Below are 18,574 nucleotides of genomic sequence, written 5' to 3'. Positions count from 1 at the left end.
AGCAAACGTACTCTCAACAAACTCTTCAGCCTCAACAGCATCATTATCCTTGTCTGCGGGGGGAGCAATAACTATCGGCTCCACAATAATAGGTGGTTGATCTTTAGAAGACATTTCTCGGAGCCTTAAGTTTTCTGATTGTGCAATGAGGTTCTGGTACGGCTTAGTCAGTTTGCTGGGTGTTTTCCTCATACTCCACCAAAGTTCTTTACTACCTTTAGACATTCTTAATTTATACCATTAATAAATGAGGGAATAATTGAAATAAAGTAGTATTAAGAATTAATATAAAGTAAAAAACATAAATCTGACTAATTAATTAATCTAAATTATATATTTGTAAATCGCGGTTTTATTTTTGTCACAATCTTCCAACCGGGTCGGGCTGACATATCAGGGGTGTAGAATACTTGTTTTGCTTGACTCGCCAATATATACGGGTCTTGACTTTGGGTTTTAAAATTCGGTTTACATTTATACTTACAAAACCATATTTATCTACTTTCACTCCTAATTCCCCCGAGTGTGTATCAAACCACTTACACTTGAATAAAACAACTCGTTTGTGAGAAAAGTATTGTACTTCGATTATATCCGTTAAAACTCCGTAGTATGACAACCACCCCACTATTTTGAGTGGTCAAACCTTCGTCGTGTTTTTCTATACAAAATTTGTATCCGTTTAATTTACATCAAACATCCATAAACGAGTACATACTTGGACCTTCTCCTAAGATCTTGAGGTCTCTTGATATGTCGTTAAATTCTGCTAATTGAGCGACCTATATATATACCCGAAATGTAGTTGTTAAAATAAATATAAAGAGTTATGATATATATGGTTTATAATTTACTCACTCTATGCTTGAAATATGCGGCAAACGTTTCTCCACGGGACTCGTTATTGCAATACTGCATATAATCTCTACAAAAGGATCGAATATTAAATAGCATACTCTTTAATGCTAATTAATAACAGCAACATAGAATCTTACATGTAAAAAGGTTCTGCTTCGGGGCAATTTTTCAAAATGTATGAATGAGATGTCACTCGATCGATATAATCCAAGTTGTATATTTTTCCGTTAGATATGTCTTCCAACGATAAAAATATTGAAATGCCCGAGATTTCAGTTTGTGCATTTTCTTGCTCTTCTTCCTCCATATACCTGGCACATAAACTAATACTCTCATTTACAAGATAGCTCTCGCTTATAGAGGCTTGGGGGTGGTTATTATTCCGCAAATATCTTTTCATTGTACCAATGTAATGTTCAAACGGATACATCCATCGATACTGAATAGGTCTCCCAAGCAAAGCCTCAAATGACAAGTGAACCGAGAGATGCATCATGATGTCGAAAATTGACGGCGGAAAAATCATTTCAAATTTGCAAAGTGTCAATGTAATATCCATGTACAATTGTTTGAGGTCCGCTTGAATCAACTCTTTGAAACACAACAACTGAAAGACCCGAGACAAATTTACTAACACATCATACACATTATCTGGAAGTAATCCACGAGTTGCTAAAGGAATAAGATATTCCAACAAAATGTGACAATCATGACTCTTTAATCCCGAAATCTTTTTCTCTTCCAAATTTACACAACCGCTGATATTTGAGCAAAAACCATCAGGCAACTTGAGATCTTTCAAGAATTTACAAAGACATTTTTTTATTATCGGATGTCAAAGTGAAAGACGCTTCTGGATAATGAACCACTTCTTCATCATTTATAGGATATAACCATAATTTTATGTCTAAGAGTTATAAGTCTTTACGGGATTTAGGGCCATCCTTTAGTCTTCTATTTCAAATTCATTATTGTTCCTAACACGCTATCACAAATATTTTTCTCAATATGCATCACATCTAAATTATGTCTCAATAATAGTGATTTCCAATAAGGCAAACGGAAGAAAATGCTCAATTTGTTCCAATTGTCTCCCCGCGTTTCATGATATATTTTGGTTTTCTTGCTCAGATTCGTACTAAGAATTATGTCTTATAGGTCTCGTGCTTGCTCGTAACTTTCTTTCCCCGTTAACAATTTAGGGGGCTCTCTATAATCAGTTCGACCATCAAACGACTCTTTATCCCTTTTGTATTTGTGCTTTGGTGGAAGGAAGCGTCTATGACCCATGTAACATTGTTTGGAACCATGAACCAATCGAAGAGATACCGTGTCATTGTTACAACAAGGACAATCGAATTTACCTTTCGTACTCCAGCCTAATAAATTCGCGTAGGCGGGAAAGTCGTTAATGGTCCACAACAACGTCGTTCGCATGTTAAAGTATTGCGATGTGTGTGCATCAAACGTTCTCACACCAGTTTGTCATAGTTCAGTCAACTCGTCGATCAATGGCTGGAAAAATATTGCATCTCCCGGACTCTTCGGACCCGGAATTAACATAGATAAAATAAAATTGCTAGAATCCATGCAAGTAGTGGGTGACACATTATAAGGAACGAGAATAACCGGCCAAACAATGTATGACTTTATCTCACTCGGGTCTTGGGTTGACACGATACAAGCACGAGACGACACGATCACGACACGATTATGAGTTTATACGATCGTAACATGGTTACGAGTCGACACAGACACAACATGCGTATAGACACGACACAAGTATAGACACGACACGAACACGAGTATACACACGAAACAACATAAACACAATTAATTTAATGATTTAAGCTACTCACATTAACATTCTCTAAACCCATTACATTTTTATTCAATTAAAAAATTATTTAATTTCATAAATGTAATATTTATAATTAAAATTAAACATACTAAAATACAATTTTAAAATATTAACTTAAATATTAAAAATAAATAAAATATAAATAAAAAATAAAATAAATTATATGAATAAAAATGTGAAACTTTTAATAATTCTCTTCATATTATTTTTATTAATTTATTAATTATTTATTAATTTATTAATTATTTATAATTTCAATTATTATTAATACATTAAATAATAAATATATGATAATAATTTTAATTTTAATAATATAATTATATATATTTATAATTTTTACCTACCTTTCCTACTTTCTTTCCCATTTTCTTACCTAAACTACCCACATTAACATTAAAATTATTAAATTATCACGTTTCTCCCTGTCTCCTACACTAGTGAAAAAATAGGCTTCTGTAACGATGCTTAGTAACGGCGGTCGAACGCCTTCACTGAAGATTTTTATCAGTAACGGCTATGAAAGACCGTTATTGTTATAAACATATCAGTAACGGCTATTAAAAACCGTTACTAATATAAGGAAATAGTAACGGACATAAGAAAGAACCGTTACAGATTATAACAACTTAATTTTTTTTTTCAAAATAAAGGTATCAGTAACGGTTTTAGTAAAACCGTTACTGATACTGTCTCATGATAAGATTTGTGAGATTCTCATTAGTAACGGTTTTGGACAGATACCGTTACTGATAAGAATCTGTAACAGTTTATTTATAACCGTTACTAATACGTTAACTGACGTTTCGTCTTCTTTAAGGTTATCAGTAACGGTTTTTAATATAACCGTTACGGATACTACATTAAGTTTAAGATTATTCGAAGATTATTTATGAGGGAAACCGTTACTAAAAGAATATCAGTAACGGTTAAGAGAATAACAGTTATAAATGCTTACTTTCTTATCAGTAATGGTTTATCTAAAGCCGTTACTGATACTCTGATTTAACCCGATAGCGTCGATCTCTTTCTTTTTTCTTCTTTCTTTCTTCTCTCTTCTCCTCCATTTTCTTCCTACGCCGCCGTCGTCAATCTGCAAACAAGAAAGAGTAATTCGCCGTCGTCGATCTGCAAACAGGTAAGTTCTTCTTCTTCTCCGCTCTGTCTTTGATTTCTTTCTTTTCTTCCGCCGCTGGTTCAAAAATAATTCTTCCACCGTCGCTAGTTCTTCTGCATTCAGGTAAGTAAACACTTCTTCTGCATTTTGAAGTTGAATTCTGCAAACAATAAACCAAATTTATTTAATTTTGTTCTGATTTGGCAGCAAAACGATTTGAACAGCAAAACGATTTGGCAGCAAAACGATTTGACAGATTTGGCAAACAATAAACGTTCAAGTAAATTCTTTCTTTCAATATTTGACAAAATTTGTTTCTTTTTGAATGTATTTCATAAATCCATGTTAGTTTATTCGATTTCTATTTCTCTATTTGGCAGATTTTTTTTAAGTTTTGCCATGTTTCAAGTTGTCCCTGCTGTTGAGTGTCTAACGCTGCTTCTCTTTCAAATTCAGGTTAGTTCTTTAAAATGAATGTTTGATAGTTAGATTTTATAGCATTGTTAGATTATTTGTATGTTAGGTTGCTAGATGATTGAATGTTGGTTTATTTGATGTTAGATTAAGTGAAATTATTTGAATCTTAGATTATTGGATTGTTAGATTAAGTTAGATTATTTGAATGTTAAATTATTGGATTGTTGGATTAAGTTAGATTAAGTTGAATTATTCGATTGTTAGATTAATGGATTATGTTAGATTATGTTATATTATGGGATTATTGCTTTATTAGATTATTGAATTGTACATGCTGATTAGGTTATGATAGTTTATTGAATTATATGTTAAATAATTGGACTAGTTAGGTTTTGCTAATGGAAGTCCCAAACAAAACATGGATGACTATACTTCGTACCGATCCTAAATATATTGAGGGGGTTGATAAATTTATAGAATTTGTTGAAAGGTCTACGGGTAGGTCATCGATTTCATGTCCTTGTGTAAGGTGTGCAAATCAAGTATATGAGAATAAGACTATGGTTAAATCTCATCTGATTGTATTCGAAATAAGACAAAATTATGGTTTTTGGTATTTTCACGGTGAAAAGAGAATTGGACGTTAGAATCTAAATGCTTTTACTGAGAATGTGGAGGAAGATGAATCAGATGATGAAATTGAAGACGAACCGATCAATGTACCACCAAATAACGAGACTAATATCATGGAAGACGAACTTGTTGAAGTTTGTAAGGATCATCTAATGGAAGATATTATTGCTTATTTGTACCCTAATGTCAACAATGATAATGAAAATCCGAGTGAAAATGAGCATCTCGTTGATGATGCTAAGACGTTTTACAAATTGTTGGATGATTCGAAACTACCTTTGTATGAAGGTTCTCGCATTTCCAAAGCCTCATTTATTCTTAAACTTCTTCACATAAAGAATGTAGGTTAGTGGACAAACACGTCATTTGATTTATTTTTGAGTTTATTGAAGGAGGAAATACTGTCAATTCATAATCAACTACCAAATTCGTATTATGAGTGTAAGAAATTTATTAAAGAAATGGGTCTATCGTACGAAACAATTGACGCGGGTAAGAATGATTGCATGCTTTTTCGTAAAAAGGATAAGGGTTTGCAGCAATGTAAAGTTTGTGGGCTTTCTAGGTGGAATGTCAATAAATCTAGTGGTGCAATTCGAACGAAGGTGAATGGAAAGTATATATACCCAATAAGGTGATGCGCTATTTTCCATTAAAACTGAGGTTGTAAAGATTATACATGTGTTCCAAAACTGCTCCACGCATGACTTGTCATAAAGATAACAATCCCGAAGATGATGTGTTGAGGCATCCTGCTAATTCAATAACATAGAAGATCTTTGATAACTTGTACCCAAATTTCTCAACAAAACCTCGAAATGTGCGACTTGGTTTGGCAAGTGATAATTTTCAACCTTTTGCTAGCGGAAAAACATCATACAACATTTGGCCAGTTATTCTCATCCCTTACAACGTCTCTCCTACCACATGTATGGACAAAAGCAATTTTCTTCTTTCAATGCTCATTCTAGGACAAAAAAATCCTGGAGATTGCACTGACGTATTTCTTGAGCCACTTATTGAAGAGTTGACGGAATTGTGGAATACCGGTGTGAAGACATACGATGCAAGTAGAAAACAATATTTTAATTTGCGGGCAGCTCTTATGTGGACTATTAATGATTTCCCAGCTTATGCAAATTTGTCTGGATGGAGTACAAAGGGGAAATTGGCATGTCCGTCTTGTAATCAGAACACTACGTCTTTGAGGTTAACAAATTGCCAAAAGGAGTGTTACATGAATCATCGACGATTCCTCCCGTCTAATTATCGATGGCGCAAAGAGACCGATACGTTTGACGGGCGTACTGAGCATAGAGGTCCTCTTGTACTACTATCGGGTTTCGAAATTCAATTATAGGCACGAGATCTAAAGGAAATTTGTTTTACAAAGTACCTGCCAAAGAAAATGAAAGTTATTCATGAATCCCGAAGTGATAACTAGAACAAATTCAGCATATTCTTTCAATTGCCTTACTGGAAATCTTTGATGTTGAGACATAATTTGGATGTAATGCATATTGAGAAAAATATATGTGATAGTTTGTTGGGAACTTTAATGAATTTCAAAGAAAAGACCAAGGATGGAACTAAGCAAGGAAAGATTTGGTCATAATGAACATAAAACTTTCCTTACATCCGGTTGAAGTTGATGGTGTTCTTCGGTGTCCGCCGGTCCCTATGCATTGTCCTCAGAACACAAGAAACATTTATGCTAGTTTTTAAAAGATATTAAAATGTCAGACGATTTTTGTTCAAATATTGGGGCGTGTGTAAACATGGAGGAGAAAAAAATTTCAGGATTGAAGAGTCACGATTGTCACATTTTATTACAATATCTCTTTCCACTAGCTACACGCGGCCTACTTCCCGATGATGTGTACGATGCTGTGGTGAATTTAGCAAGGTTCTTTCGGTTGCTTTGCCAAAAAAGTTTACAACACGGGCAATTGGAAACACTACATGACGACATTGTTTTGACAGATATGGCAAGCCAAGCACAACAAGATTTTACAGACTCAATTAAATGAACCATTCATAATGGCAAGCCAAGCACAACAAGTCTTTTACTCTACAGATATGGCATCAAGGCTTGAATGGAAAATTGTGACACCAATAAATCCCCGTTACTCTAATTAAGGTTGAATTATTTCTATTAAGGGTTACTTGTATATTTTTCTTATAAACATTACATTCAATATTTGCAGCTATCATGGCACCTAAAAGAATACAAGGTAAGGGTTTTAGCACCGCGCTAAACGACCTTATATAGAGGACCGAGGAGCATTCTGAAGACCCTTTGACACTACTTAACTCTATCGGGGACATTGATTTGAACCTTGATGATATCATGAATGTTGATAGTGTACCAAACACTAACCTCGATGATGATGATGATGATGAGACAGAACCCCCGTCTGAGGAGCAAAATGGAGGTACCGGTGTTTGATTAAGTATTTTGTTATGATCCTATATAATTTTGTGTTTAATTTTAGGATCTATTTCGAGGAGGAGACGGGGTAAGAACAAAAATACAACAGTTTGTAGATTGCAAGTAAGGCAAAAGATGACTCTTCGTTTTAACCCGGTAGATGGTAAGCCCATGTGCGAGAATAGGACAGCGTGGTCGAGGCATATTGGGAGTGTCATTTGAGACTCCAATACACTACCTCATAGGACTTTGCGTTGGTCAGACCTGAGCTCTACACACCTAGATTACATATAGATGGCTATCACGGTAACTTATTATATAATTAATTTTTATGTATTAATCACAATCTATAATTGTATTTTAATGTTGACTTTTTAGGATCCTTTCGAGACTGTGGGGGAGGAAATCAACAACTATCGCAAACAAGGTTTATTTCAAGCTAATAAATTATGGGATAGATGGAGATGTCAATGGAACACCTTTTACGTTAAAGCTCGTGAAGGTAACGAAACAGCGATTAGGGCAAATCCCCCTCCAGAGATCGAACTAAGTGATTGGCATTATCTTCTTGATCGTCGCTTTCTCACTCCGGAGTTCAAGGTAAGTTAATTTTTATAAAGAGCTCTTACATTAATCATTCATTAAACACAAATCTTTTTTTATTTGCAGAAAACAAGTAATGTGAATGCGCAAAATAGATCGTGTGTTGTGTACAAGAATCATAAAGGCAGCATCTCATTTTCGCAATTAGAGATGCAAATGGTTCATTTTATCATTGAATACAAAGTTTATAATGTTATTACGTTTTTATCAATTATTAAATTTGTACAGGAGAAGACTACCGGTACCTCGCCTAATTTTGCTGAATTATTTCTCCACACTCATACGGAGAAACTAACTCTACAAGATCCAAATCCGGAGGTCCCCCTATTATTCAAGAAAAAGTGGTAAGTCGTGTTTATTAGTTTCATTTATTTTATGTCTGTAATTAAATGTAATTTGTGTTTGTAGACTGCCTTGCGAATTGCTATAGGAGAAGACCCGACTAGGAATGACATGTAGTTGGTTGAGTATGCGTTCGGGTCTCAGGGACATGGGTGAGTCGTGGGTATGGGCTCAGGTGTTACACCTACATCTTTTAGAGCATATGCTCGTGGGGGTTCTAGCACACGGCGTAGTGACACACAACATTTTCGTGAAGAAAACCGAGTTTTACTTGAGGAGATGTAAAGAATGCGAGAGGAGCGTGAAGCGGAGAAACATCAGTCACGGAGAGAGCGCGAAGAAGCATTACTCGAGCATCAAATGGAGCGTGAAGAAGCACAAAGGCAGCGTCAAATGGAACGTGAAGAAGCACAAAGGGAGAGACGACAATCATTTGAAGATTGTGATAGAATGCGGGATGAGATGCTTGACATGAGGGAGACGATAAACTTCTTATTATCCATAATTCCCGGTGCTCGCCCTCCATGTCCACCTGCCCCTCCCACTAGAGATGATGCCCCTCCGACTTCTGGTTAGTTGAAGTTTTATGTAGTTTTTGAAATGTATGTGTTATTTAAAGTACATTAATTAATGGTTTTTGTGGATTTAAGATATGATTGTAGTTTGTGGATGATTGTTGTTTTGAAATGATGATTGTGGTTTTTGTTTATTGATGATTGTGGTTTTGGTTATTGATGATTGTGGTTTTTGGTTATTGATGATTGTGGTTTATATAGGTACAAATATGAAATATATAAAAAAAACGATTATTGTTTAGTAACGGTTTTATGTATTAAAAAACCGTTACTATAATTTTCTCTATAACAGTTTAACAAAACAAAGACCGTGACTGAAACTTCTCAGGCATCAGTAACGGTTTTCAAAACCCGTTACTGATAGTCATTGAACAACAGTAACGGTTTTAACTCGGCTAGAACCGTTACTGTTGTCCAATGACTTTCAGTAACGGCTTTCCAAAAATCGTTACTGATATCCAATGCATTCAGTAACGGTTTTACCTCGGCTAGTACTGTTACTATTGTCCAATGACTATCAGTAATGGCTTTCGAAAATCGTTACTGATGCCTAAGAAGTTTCTGTGACGAGCGTGTCTGTAACGAATGATAACGATTTTATTTGCCGTTATAGATAGTTATCACTAACAGCTTTTAATGCTTTCAGTAACAGTTTTCGCCCTTACTTATACCTCTTTTCTACTAGTGCTAGTAATTGATTACATATTTAAATTTTTATCACTAATTATTTTAAAAATTCATAAATTACTTCAAAATTTTACAAGTTAACAAGAAACTTTATTTGACAAAAAAAAATTATAAAATAAAAAAATTAAATTAATTTTATAAATTAAATAAAAATCTAATTTATAAAATTAATATTAATTCAAAAAGATGTCATAGTGAATAGTTATAAAAATATATTTTAACTTAAAAAATTTTAAATTACTTTTAATTATATTAAATAAAAAATTAATTAATATATAAATTCTAATAATTTTTCCTAAAAAATTATTCAATGCTTACAGTAATAATTAATTAATTTGATGAAGGATTTGATATTTGTATATCACTCAATCATTTAGAAAAATCTCAAATCATTCTAAATTTAATATATTTAACTTATTAAATTAATTTACTTTTTTAAAATAAAAATTAATTAATAATCATATTTTATAATTTTTACTAACAATATAATTTAATATATATAAATAAATAAATAATTAACATGAGTGTGTCAAGACACGATTGTGTTGACACAATGACAAAATCTAGTCGAAATAACACGAAACACGAATTTAAACACGAGTTAGCACGACACGAATAAACTCGTAAACACAAATAATACGATACGAAAGAGTCCATGAATCATAATATTTTGAGTGGGTCAAGACACAATACGACACAAATAAGATTGAGACACGACACAATACGACACAATTAAAAATCTAACACAACTTACCCGAGTCGAATACAAATGCTTATGCCGAATGCTTAATTCTAATATATACTATATATAATATATTGATAGTTCAAGTTTAATCAACAAATTTATATACTTTAGGTTTCTCTTTATCAAATTAAGCATTATATATATATATATATATATTTCTGTAAATATATATTTTTTAAATAAATTTATATTATTCTGCACTCACATATATTGAAAATAGCTTTAGAATTTTCAAATATTAATTTTTTATATTGTACTTTATTTAGTCTCGAAAAATGATTGGTTTATTTCTTCATGAATTAAGACATATTGATTAAGAATCTTAGATGTTTTATGCACAATTTTTATGCGCTAGTAGAATATTGTCATTTAAATTTTAAACACTTAGGTGGTTAAAGATAATAAAAGTACATATGTACATATATAAAAACAAATATAAGTTAAGGGGAATATATATATATATATATATATATATATATATATATATATATATATATATATATATATTTATATAAATAAAATTTGAAAATATCAGTGATATTTAGAAAGAATTTTTGAAGTGGGTTCTTCATATTGTGACTTTCCATATATAAAAGAAGGTGAGACTTTCAAAATGAAAAAGATGATGATTGAGAAAGATATAATAAAATTATTTATAGTGACCTAAATATTTTGTTCAAATAGAATCATATGAATCAACACAAGTTTATTTGGTCATTTAAGTGAATATAGCCGTTCTAATTAATTATAAAAGTGATTATTCCCATTTTTTTATTGGAATAAAATATATAAGAGTGATCCTTCGGCTTTTGAGTGTTCAACCAGTTTCAATGCGTTTTTTATGAACACCAAGTTAAAGACGTGTGAAATTCCAATGATTTTGTAAAACATTTTTTTCTCCCTTCATACTACTTCACATTTAGCTCTAAAAAGTGTTGCGCACCACACAAATATGAGAAATTCAATTCAGTTAGCAATTTTAACAAAATAATAACCATAATCTCACCAATCAAATTAAAAGCACTTGTAGTCATCTAGAGTTATTTTTGGAAATTTGAGTGAAGGGTTTTGATGTAGCTTATTTATACTATTCTTTAGTTACCCTAGAAAAACAACACGCCCCGACCTTCTATAACTCTCAAATTCAATTTTCTTAGTAAGAACACTAAAACTTGTCTCTTTGTTATTCAAAACTATGTTTCTTCCTTTGAAATTTTGTATTCTTGCTCCTAATTAATGATATCAAAAAATCACTTCAATGAATTCTTTTTTAATTTCCAATCATTTTATAAGCTCAATTTCGTTTGATTAAAATATTGTCGTTTTCAATTTATATATGCGTGTAATTATTGAATTGTTAAATTGATTTGATATACTACATATTCAGGTGAATTATGAACTTTATATTCTTATAAAGATCATTAAATAAATCTTAAAAAGAAATATCCAGTTTGATAAATAAAAAAAGTTTAATTTGTTAAATCGTGTTCTTGAGCCCTTTTTCGAAAAAAATGGCTCAAGAACATGCACAATGTTGTATGTTAAATAAATGGGGGTGTTTTTATTTCCTAAAAACGTCATGATTTGGATTGAATTAAAAATTTATTCAAAGAATGTTCATATTCATATTTAATTTTCTTTGATTCGGGAGGTTATGAATGTTAATTTGGTGTTAGATTATTGTTTTTATAATATAGATTAACGTTTTTGTTCAAAAATATTTTAATTTAAATGTGTTCTAAGTTAGTTAGACTTCTTCGCGAAGAACACCTAATCAAAATTTTTGGACCAGCGACTTATTTTTGTAGCCATGGCATGATTTTTCGGTAATCGATCTAGAGGGCGATCGGAAAAAAATCATGACATGATTTTTAAAGAGAAAACTAGCAATTATAGACACTCATTTTTTACCCCAAATTTTATAATTTATACTTTTAATAAATCCGAGTATATATAAGTTTCTCAAATTCATTCACGGGGGCTTATTGTATAATTTATTTTAAAAGACAATTATTTTTTAACAATTGAGTTTTTGAAATAATTGATTTTGAATTATTCATAAATTAAATTAATAATTTGTCTTAAGATATAAGACTTAAGTTATAAGACTTAGAAAAATTATTATACTTAGAATATTCAATATTTTATTTAATTAATAATTTAAATATTTATTAAATAAAAGAAATACAAAATACAAATATTAATATTCTTTTAAAGTTTTTTTCAAAGAAATTTCATTATATATATATTTTTTTTGTTATTTTGCTTTTCATTTTAAATGATTAGATTTGTTGTTTTAATTAGTTTAGTTATTTGTTTTTATTTAATTAGATTAATTTAATTTAGTTATATAAAAAATTTTTGGGGATAAGACTAAGTCTCGAACTTAGTCTCCCATTAAAATGAATAAATATGATTATTTCTTTTAAAAAGGAATAAACATGTTGACACGAGTTATCACACTACACAAATAATCTCGTTGATAATTATATATTTTAAATGGGTGAACATACTATACACGGAGAATGATCTCGTTGATAATTATATATTTTAAATGGGTGAACATACCATACACGGATGAGAATGAGTTTCGAAATGGCACGACACAATTGAAATTATGACAAAAATTGTTTGAGTCGAATACGATTGTTTAGATACGATGCTCAACTATACCACACCCAAATAAGAAAAACAAAACACGACATCACTGCTATATGAGTTTATTGTCAAGAAGGAGAAAAAGTGGCGGGTAGTTGTGCTTGTGGTGATGATGATGAGAACGTGGAATGAGGTGAAAACAATGGATACGAGGATCAATTGCGTTCAAGTTAAAGAAAAACTACAACCATGCGTCGAGTACTTGACCACAAAGATGCACATCCTCCGCTTGCATCTTGTTGTTTTTTAGCAAAGCAACTTGATCAGTCTCTTACAGTCGGACCTCCAAGATTTGTCAAATTCATAAGTCTCAATCTACAAGTCGTTTGTTAAGGGGAGGTAAGTTATGCTTAAATATCATTATTATTTTTTTAATTTGAGCCGACACGATTACCAACTCTAGTCTACACATCACGACATAAAAATTTGAACAAATAATATCAACAATCATAACTTACCTTACCTTGATATATATATACAACAAAAAGATACATCACTATGACCTAAACTTTGGAGGAGATTAAAATGACAATAACCAGTTAAATACTCACCTTAAGGAGATGAAGAAAATAATCAAAAACATGCTTTGTTGTAATCTCACAAACAAGTTATCAATTAATTCCCTCTTCAAACTCTCTTGCTACTACTACGAGAGAAGGAAAGTTAAACTTTGAAATATTTTATTAATTTATCATTCTCCACAGATAAATATTTAATGAAAAAATAATTATACTTTCAATCATTTTTAAAGGGTTCCCTAAATCATAAAATACTATTTCATATACTCTTGAATTAGCTTCCACAAATAAAGAAGACAATAGAGATGGTGGACTTCTCACATAGGGCTTCACATGGTTCAAATTTTATTAGGCTCATTAATTCAGTTGGACCATATCATTTGGGCCAAATTATGAGCTGGTCCAACTCAGTCCAACCTAAACGTATAGAGTAAGCCTAGTATGACTTTTAATAATTATTTTAAATTTGTCTGTCAAGATGAGCCCAAAATTTTAATATATTGAGTATTGACAATGATGGTGTACACTTGTTTGCACAAAACTTAACTAATTTTAATTTCAATTTGATTGCAACTTTACTTCAAAGAAAAAAAAAGTTTAATACTTAAAAGGATTAAAATTCAATGTTCACCAACTGATTTTTCTATATTTTTAGAATCACTTAATATTAAGTTCAAATATCCTTGTTACAATGGTTTTTGAATTTTGAATTCTATTAGATTCTTTCTTCATAAGAAATCTAGGTATTTTGTTTGGAGACAAAAAAAAAACATATCATGACAAACACCTATCATGATATGAATGAGCCTAATTAAACACTTTATTGGATTTCATTTGTTCACTAAAACTTATTTGTTTTTAACCAATTTTAACAATGCATGTCATTCCATCTTTATCAATATGCACTTCGCAATTATTTTGACATTGGCTTAAGTACAAACTGACTTTCCTCCAGCTCAGTTGAACTTTATTTGTTGGTTAAAATCTTTTAACGGGTATGTTGTACATCTACCTAGTGCTACAAATAAGTCGAGCCAAGCTTAAATCAGCTTGAGTTCGATGTTCGACTCGATTAAGTATTTTTAAGTTCGGCTAGAATTCGACTTCAAACAATTTTATAAATTTGAGCTCGACTCGACTATTTATCTTACCTACAAGTTCGACTTGGCTCGAAAAGCTTAAAACTAAAATTAAATATTCAAAACTCGAGTTCGAACTTAAACTAAAATTTATTTTTCAAAACGAAAATATCAAATTTACATACTTATTCAACGAAAAAAATAGTTAGTTACTCGAGTAACTTGAGCTTACTAATTCTCGATTGAAGTAATATGAAAAAATAAACGACGAAAGATGAAAGAGTGTTTGTGAATAAGTGAGAAAAATTGTGAAGAAGAAAAAGTGTTTGTAAATAAGTGAGAAAAATTGTGAAGAGGAAAGAGTTCTTGTGAATAAATGAAAAAAATTGTGGAAAAATAGTGGAAAAAATTGTGAATAGGGAAGAGTACTTATGAATAAGTGAGAGAAATAGGGAAAAAAACTATTTGTGAATAAGTGAGAAAAATTGTGAAAAAAATAAATAAATATATATTATATAATTGTGAATATATTTTTATTATAATATACTAGAGAATTAGAGTTTCTTTTTATGGGTAATATAATATAATAATGTGGGTTTTATATATGGAAATAGAACATAGAGAATGAAAAAAAAAATATTATAGATTATAGATTTTAATATTAAAATAAATATAAAAAAATATTATATATTATTAGACTCGAAAAAATTTAAAAGTCATCGAACAAGTATTATATGAGTTCGAGTTCGACTCAAATATTAAACGGGTCGGCGCGACTCGAACTTGGTCATAATCAAGCTCAAATTGAATTTTCATCAAACGACTCAAAAGTAACCGTCATACATCTAGGTAGTCTTTAACTAAACTTCCATGTCTATTGTTTTTGTATGCATATACCAAATTTAATTTTCTATTCATATATATATTAATTGATCAAATCAATTCATTAATATGTAATGATTTAACTATTATATGTTATATGTTGGAGTAATAAATTGCCTACATATATATTTTGATTGAGAACATTTAATTTGCCCACACTAGACACATGGTAATAAAAATAGTAATATTTGTGTTATAAAGTACAAACAAGACCGCAATTAGGAGAATCAATCCTTGTGTGTAAATCAGGTTCTTCTATAACTAAAAGTTGTATTTATCAAAAAAAAAAAAAAAAAAAAAAAAAAAAAAAAAAAAAAAAAAAAAAAAAAAAAAAAAAATTATATGCAATTTATTATTAATGAATATATTTAATATATATATATATTACTTATTAAAATTAATAATTATTTATTTTTATTAAATTTTCAACTTAAAATAAAAAATAATAAATAAATAAATACAATTTATTTTGTAAACTTAAAATTAAAATAAGGAAAATAATTTCATATTTTTTTTAAAAGACTTAATTTAAAATCATATATAATTAAAATTAAATATTTGTATATATCTATAATGAGGAGTGACAGCGAAGGGGAATTTGGTGAGAGAATGACTTCATCACCTTCATTCTTCACTGGTTGGAAAATATAAAAGTGATTGAAAAATATAAAAGTGAGAGGAAAGAGAGAAAATAGAGAAATTATTTAATTTTTTCAGTAAATAAGATTATTTCAAGTCATTTCCTCACCTAATCATTTCTCATCTATAAATTTATATTATTATTATTATTATTTTAATATAATTTTTAAATTATATAATTAATAATGAGTTATTTTTATTTATTTTTTTACCTATTTTTGTATTTAAAGTAATTTTTTTTATTAAACATATAAAAACTATTTATTAAAATCTTTGATAATATACTCACTTTTTTCTTTAAAAAAATCAGAATTATTTTTTTACAATAAAAATAAATTTATTAATATAAAAAGTTTATTTAATGTAATTTAAAAGTTTGAAATTAATTTCACCAACTTGAGAAAACATTAATGTTTATTTAAGAATTTTTTTCAAAATAAATAAATAAATAAATAAATGTTAATTTAAAAATATTTTAAAATAAAATATTAGGTTTAATGAATTATTATAAGAGAAGAAACCTAAAAAAAAGTATTCCTGAAATTCTCTGCAGTCTCTTTCTCAACAATTTATAGGCAAAACAAGGTAAGAGATTCTCCATTACTACCTTTCTCTTGAAATCTCCTAATCTGTGAAACAGGTGAAGATGTTTATTCTGAAAATTATATGATTTATATCGGATATTATGAGATTCCCGTTTCTTTTATAGCTTAAACTATGAGATGAATCATGCAATATAATGTCTTCAGTCAGCTTAAATTTGAAAACCCTTTTCCTCGATTCATCTCATAGTTGCTTTTGTATTGTGGATTTTTTAGACAAATTAGAGAATTTTGACTTCATTAGGATCTGATATTTCTTATCCAAACAAATAAAACTATGACAGAACATTGATTTTGAATGAAATCATGATGTTTCATTGATTATTTTCTTCCTTCAGGTCTGTAGCAATGTCCATGGAATCAGCCATGTTCACCGTCCAGAAAACAGTCTGTAATGTTCTCTGTTGTAAATGTGGTATCTCAATGATCCCTAATGCTGCCAACATGTGTGTGAAGTGTCTTCGATCAGAAGTTGATATCACAGAAGGCTTACAAAAGCATGTGATTATCATACACTGCCCCGAATGCGATAGTTATTTACAGCCACCAGGGACGTGGATAAAAACCCAACTGGAATCTAAGGAGCTTCTAACCTTCTGCGTAAAGAGACTGAAGAATATAAACAAAATCAGGCTGGTGAATGCGGATTTTATCTGGACAGAGCCTCACTCGAAGAGGATAAAAGTGAAACTCACTGTTCAGAAAGAAGTCCTTAACGGGGCTATACTTGAGCAATCTTATGTAGTCGAGTTTGTAGTTCAAGATCACATGTGTGAATCTTGTTCCAGAGTTCAAGCGAATCCTGACCAGTGGGTGGCCGCAGTCCAATTAAGGCAACACGTCTCTCATAGACGATCATTCTTCTTTCTTGAGCAGCTTATACTCAAGCACGATGCTTCAGTCAAATCCATAAGAGTTATCCAGTTGGATAAGGGGATTGATTTCTTCTTTGGTAACAGGAGTCACGCTGTGAAATTCCTCGAGTTTCTAAGGAAGGTTGTTCCGATCAAAAGTCGCGACGATAAACAACTTGTCTCTCAAGACCAAAAGAGCAATACTTACCATTACAAATACACTTTTTCAGTCGAGATATGTCCAATCTGTCGCGAAGATCTCATCTGTCTACCTTCGAAAGTTTCAAACAGCTTGGGAAATCTCGGACCGATGGTAATTTGCATTAAAGTTAGCAACACTATATCCCTTTTGGACCCTATTAGCCTCAGACACTGTTTTCTAGACGCCGATCAGTATTGGCGAGTCGGATTCAAATCACTACTTACAAGTCAGCAGCTCGTTCAGTATGTTGTTCTAGATATTGAGGTAATCTCCTCAGAAGTTAGCATTGCTGGTTCCAAGTACTTAATGGCTGATGCCCAAGTTGCTCGAGTATCGGATTTTGGTAGAAATGATACAATATTTAACATAAGAACTCATTTGGGCCATTTGTTGAATCCGGGAGACTATGCTCTTGGATATGACTTATATGGTGCTAATAGTAATGATATGGAGCTTGATAAGTATAGAGGAGGTCTTGTTGTTCCTGAAGTGATCTTAGTGAAGAAGTGTTATCAAGAGAAACGGCTGAGGAAACATGGAAAGAAGGTGCGGTCTTGGAAGCTGAAATCTTTGAATATGGAAATTGATCCTAATGCTAGAGGGCTTAGAGGAGAAGAAGAGAAGAGGGATTCTGAATATGAAAGTTTCTTGAGGGATTTGGAGGAGAATCCTGATTTGAGGTTTAATATATCTTTATATAGGAATAAGGAATATCAGCCGTCTGAAATGGGATCTGTAACTGATGGAGAGGATGTGCCTTCTGTGCCTTTGGATGAACTGCTGGCTGATCTTGAACTAAATGATGATCATGATGATGATGGTAACATGAGTGAGTAAGTATAAGTTATGTTTTTGTTTGTGTTCTATTTTCTGT

General features: G+C 31.0%; 1 protein-coding gene across 1 annotated transcript; it reads left to right on the top strand.

The window, feature by feature from the left end:
- The first annotated feature begins 16,992 nt into the window (after positions 1-16,992).
- Positions 16,993-18,574, top strand: LOC124942113 (60S ribosomal export protein NMD3-like). The gene has a single exon (XM_047482538.1). It carries the CDS (start codon positions 16,993-16,995, stop codon positions 18,535-18,537), a length of 1,545 nt encoding a protein of 514 aa, XP_047338494.1. The 3' UTR covers positions 18,538-18,574.

The sequence above is a fragment of the Impatiens glandulifera genome, chromosome 6 (assembly GCF_907164915.1).
Source record: "Impatiens glandulifera chromosome 6, dImpGla2.1, whole genome shotgun sequence".
In the NCBI taxonomy this organism is placed as follows: Eukaryota; Viridiplantae; Streptophyta; class Magnoliopsida; order Ericales; family Balsaminaceae; genus Impatiens; species Impatiens glandulifera.
The sequence above is the reverse complement of the archived record's forward strand: the minus strand, read 5'-3'. Positions and strand labels throughout refer to the sequence as shown.